General features: G+C 38.4%; 1 protein-coding gene across 1 annotated transcript in view; it reads left to right on the forward strand.

Annotated features, from left to right (window-relative positions):
- Positions 1 to 5,082, forward strand: part of GALC (galactosylceramidase) — a 34,977-nt gene that overhangs the window by 662 nt on the left and 29,233 nt on the right. Inside the window, exons 2-4 of the mRNA XM_009884631.1 lie at positions 870 to 938; positions 2,853 to 2,916; positions 4,931 to 5,044. Of these exons, the coding sequence (XP_009882933.1) occupies positions 870 to 938; positions 2,853 to 2,916; positions 4,931 to 5,044 (247 nt within the window). The remainder of the gene's footprint in view (positions 1 to 869; positions 939 to 2,852; positions 2,917 to 4,930; positions 5,045 to 5,082) is intronic.

Below are 5,082 nucleotides of genomic sequence, written 5' to 3' on the forward strand. Positions count from 1 at the left end.
TGGGGGGGTGGGGGGTGTCTCTGAGGGGAGCCATGAGGGCTGGGGATCTCTGAGGGGACTCATGAGAAGCAGGGTGGGGGGAGAGCTCTGGGGAGAGCCGTGGGGGCGGAGGGGTAAGGGAGTCTTGAGTGGGGCTCTGAGGGGGAGTCCTGGAGGCCCTGAGAGGAGCTGTGTGGGCAGTGGTCCTGGCTGCCAGGAGAGCTGGAGCCGGGCCCTGCTTTGTGCCTCTGCTCCGGCTCTTTCTCCTCAGGCTGCTTGGGGATGCTGAGGGCCAGCCACATCCTTGGTGCTGTTGGAGGAGAGCTAAGCCAGGGGGAATTTTTTCTCTGGTGGGTCTTCCTAGCTACTTGTGTCTATGAGTTTTAAAATGTTGGATGGCCCAACAGTTGTATGCTTTCCTGTGGTCCCGCAAGCAGAGCCATGAGATCCTGTGAGCTCTTACCCAGTCTCGGACCTGCTGAGTTGCTTTTCTTGCCCTCCTACCTGCATGGCCTGTGAGTTCCCATTGCCCTTGGTATATGGTGAACGAAAGCAGGGAGGTTCGAGTGGAGCAGGAGAAATGGTACTGGGAGGGAGCTTTGTTTTGCTTGCGATAAGTTTGTTAGATCTCTTTGTTTCTCTATTTTCTGGACTGTCTTTGTAGTACATGACAGTTACACGGAGTACAAGGCAATTGTAATCTACGCAACCAGAAATGCACAATTGAAGGGTTAGAAAAGAGTTTTTGTAGGGGCTTAGCTGAGTTCCTGGCGCTATGATTATTTTTGTAGGTTTATTAGCTATGTGAAAGTCCTAGACTGACAAACTGGGATGTACTTACATATTTGAAAGTTAGGTTTTCATATTATCGTGTTTTCTTTCCATTTTAGGCCACATCTAGACTCCTGGTGAACTACCAAGAACCCTATCGCTCCCAGATTTTAGATTATCTGTTCAAGGTAAAGTTGGTTGCACTGCTACATAATTTCTAATTTTATGCAGAATTTCTTATTGTGTAATGTTGGAAATCCTATAGTATATTCAGTAATACTTGAAATTAGACAAATCCCATCTTGTAAAGCATCTACTTTAATGTTAGTTTTTATCAGAACCTTAAATTTTAGATGTTGTTTTTGACAACCAACATGTTGTTCAGAAGCCTATTTCTTCAAATTATTGCAAAGATTCATTTTGTGTTTTCACAAGATGTTGTAAAAATATGTTTTCAACATATTTTGATCATCCATGTCAGCATAAAGAGGATAAAATAGTTTTTGTGGCTAAAATGAGGGGCTTAGCTGTTCCTAGCAATTGCAGGAAGTGAGTCTTTGAGGCAATTTCGATTTTTTTTTTTTTTTTTGAGTACAAATAGATTCACATAGAGTGAAAATGACTGTGCAGGCTGCATCATTTCAATACTATGTCTATTTCAAACTAGTCTCAAGTGTAAGTGCAGTTACTCTAGAAGGTGTGTGAACGTTACTGGTTTGTAAGCTGCTTTAGTTAGCAAGTGTAACCTGTGGAGTTACCCAACTTAATATATGGTAAGATTATTGCACTGGACAGTAATAACTTGTTTTGCTTTTGGCACTGTAAATTACTGTGCTGGAAGAGGATGTCATGTCACTTTCAAGTAGTGTAATCCAGATGGCTGGAGGGGAATAATTTACTGTATAGTTTAAAGAATTGGTTGTAAATGGTAGAGTAGGGCATAATGTGTGATTGGGGGATCAAAACCCATGTTTTTTGGAGACTGAAGCTGTGTGTTACAAATATGAATTTTCTGAATGAATCAATAGGCATATGGTAAAAGAAAATCTAGCTGAGAGATCATGATTTGCAAAGAATTTTTCACATGTTCTTTCACTAAAACCTCTTAAGCTGTCATGAGATACCTGGGGGAGGGTATACCTTGTCTCATTTTTCTTGTCTTTTAATGTCTGTCAACTTTCATGATTGGGATGGGAAAGCAAATGTGTTAGAAGTTTAAAATGTCAGGAAGATAAATGGTAAACTGGGAATATTTACTTATTTAAAAACAAAAAAAATCTAAAACTTGTAAGCCAAGTGAACTATTGTCTATGCAGCATATTTTTTTTTTAATCAAACCACATTCTTGCATCTTAAAACTTTTTTTGGATGCCAGAATTATACTTGGGTAATGCCATGAAGGAGACCAGCTCATTAGTGGTTATTAAAATAATGATTAGTTGTAGCTTCTGGCTTGAGCAACTCTTAAGCCACTAATGGATGGAAGAACACAGTAGGAGTAGGATCACCTGTATGAGCTTGAATTTTATATTCTGCTCCACCAGTCAGATGCCGGGGGAAGAGGATAGTGGACTAGGTGGCCATTTGTTTTCTGCTGTGATGTTTTTTACTCTCTTGCCTTTCTGTCTGTAGTTAGCAGATTATTTCTGACCCATATGTATACTCTTTCACATAAAGAGTGTAACCCTTTACACCAAAGAATTAATTGTTTATGGAAATATTAACTTCAATAATATTATTTTAAAAGAAAACAAACTTGACTTCTAATAGCATTAAAAATATTATGTTCCTCGTATAGCCCATATTCTACTTTAAGAGCGCTTCAGTATTTTCTTGAGCAAAACCGTTTTAAAATCTGCACAGTTGGAGAGAAGTGTCCTTAATGGTGCAAGAGTCAGTGAAACTGACTAAAGATAAGTGTACTGTTTATCTTGCTCAGTTTCCTTTTGAAGCAGAATTTTGTGTAATTTCCCATTGCATCTGTAACGGGTGTTTAAAAAAAAAAGTATTGAATTTTTAGCATCCTCAAAATTGTACACATTTATTACATTCTTCTTGTTAACAGCAGGATTCTGTTTGTTTTTCTGTCTCTCTTTTTGTAGCCAAACTTTGGTGCTTCTTTACATATCCTCAAAGTAGAGATTGGTGGTGATGGACAATCAACAGGTATGGATTTTGCGTGAGCAGAGTTTAACTTCTCATTGCAGTGATGCTGTAAGTAACATGTCCTCCACGTGTCACTTTAGCTGAAGCGTGGAGATGCATTGTGTAGTTGTCCTGATGTTGCAGTACATAAACAACGTCTGCTACCTTGTAAAAGAGAAATTCACGCTAATGTTCTGGAGATGGTTCTCACTATCATATGGTTAACAGGTTGAATTCTAGAGAAGATCAGTTGGTTTGTTTTTTTTCCCTCCCCAAGATCAAGGAAGCTCTAGTAGCTTTCTGAATTGCACAACATTTCTTAAACACCAGTTTTGCAATGCAAGCTGTAAAAGTTATGTAGGACTAGGTGGTTTATGTATTAAAAGCATGAAAATGTGAAGACAGCTGGTCAGAAGCAATTATTTTTCTTTGGTTTAATGAGCTGCTACATTTCACTGGACTGGCATTGTCTGACAGTAGGTGCTTTTTTTTTTTTTGCCTGGCCACAATTGCAAATTAAAATATCTTGGTGTAATTTGTCTAGTCTACTATATTTACATATAGGAGAAACTGTGTAGTTACTGCTTGTGATTGGAGCCTGAGAAGCAGTAACTAGACTACAGTTTGTATCTTCCCTGCCCCCCCGCCCCCCCCCCAAGTAAACCTTGGCCACATCAAGAACAGGCTTAAAGCAGACTCAGTTAATAAATGGAAAGCATAGCATCAGGTTTTCTGGTATTTTATATATTTTTTTTAAATGTCTGTGTTTGTGTAATTAGATACTGTTTTTCATTCTTTGGTTTAGGTTCCTTAAGAAAAACTAACATGGTGAAAAGTATTATACTGGGATTAAGAGCTCGGTATTTGGTAAATAAATTGCTGGTTAGAGGAGAATGGAGTTGTCTTCATGCATGCACAGACCTTTTCTTCAAGTGCTCTTGCTGTTGGCTAAGGAGAATGTTACATACTTGTTTGATGGCTTTCCAGATTTTAGAATGACAATGATAAGATGCACAAATGCACTAGGCTGCAGCTCTTATTCTGACCTCAGAGGTATGATCAGAAGTCATAAGTTTGGAGTATAATGGTTGTTCTGTGTCTCTGTCAAATAGAATTTCCAAATAGTGAGGTGTTAGTAAGGTGAAAAAAAATCAATCCTATTTTCTTTTATTAAATGTAAAAAAAAGCAGGATTCTTTAAAAAAAAAAAATCTCGTCAGAAGAGATCTCTAGAGCAATTAGGCATATAGTTTAGCATAAGTAATTGTTGCAGTTGTGTGCACAAGTTATTAATTGACTTTTGTGTGTAATGACTTCCCATGCAACACCGATTCTTTCACACCTTTCTAGTTTGTTTACCTTTGCCTGAGGGATTTCAGTGTGTAGTCCTCAATTCCAAAAACTCTTCCTGCAGTCACAGAACAGCACAGAAATTATAAACCAGATCTTTTGCTATAAAAATAAAATAATAAAAAAAAATCTCTTTCCTGTCACTGAAAAACTTCATGGCAGTTCCTTTCTTTTCTGTCCCCGGACTTACCTTGCACAGGAGAAACAGACTATAGCAAACTATAACCTTATTTTGTTTGCCTTTTGGTTCAGATAAAACCTGCTTTTAGAAGCAGTTGGGTTTTTGTGTTGGTTTTTTTTTTTTTTTTTGTTCCCCTCCTGGTCTTAGTGTTGTACCTTTCCTAGTGGTTTTTGTGACTGACATAACCATGAATATAGATTTAGTATTATCATAGCTAGGGATAGAAAATGCCCAATAGCTAATTGCATTCTGATGTTAAAAGCAGGCATAGTTCCTTAAAAATGTTAAATTTATGCTAAGGTAATATACGAAGAATGAAGGGTGGTGAGTCTTGCGTGTTCCCTCCCACTACTCATTTTGCTTTGAAATACATACCAAAGAACGTGTGAACCATGTTGGAGATATGTGCTTACATACTATGGCAGTGAGCAATACAGTTGTAACACTGTGTAACAGTGTATGACACAGAAGGTAATTGTGAGTTATCTGTCTCTTTCCTTCCTAGATGGTACTGAACCCTCCCATATGCACTATGAAAATGATGAGAACTACTTCCGGGGCTATGAATGGTGGCTGATGAAAGAAGCTAAAAAGAGGAACCCCAAAATTAAACTGATCGGTAAATTGCTTCAAGCTTTAGGATTTCAGTGCTCCCCC

Source organism: Charadrius vociferus, unplaced genomic scaffold (assembly GCF_000708025.1).
Source record: "Charadrius vociferus isolate BGI_N301 unplaced genomic scaffold, ASM70802v2 scaffold300, whole genome shotgun sequence".
NCBI lineage: Eukaryota > Metazoa > Chordata > Aves > Charadriiformes > Charadriidae > Charadrius > Charadrius vociferus.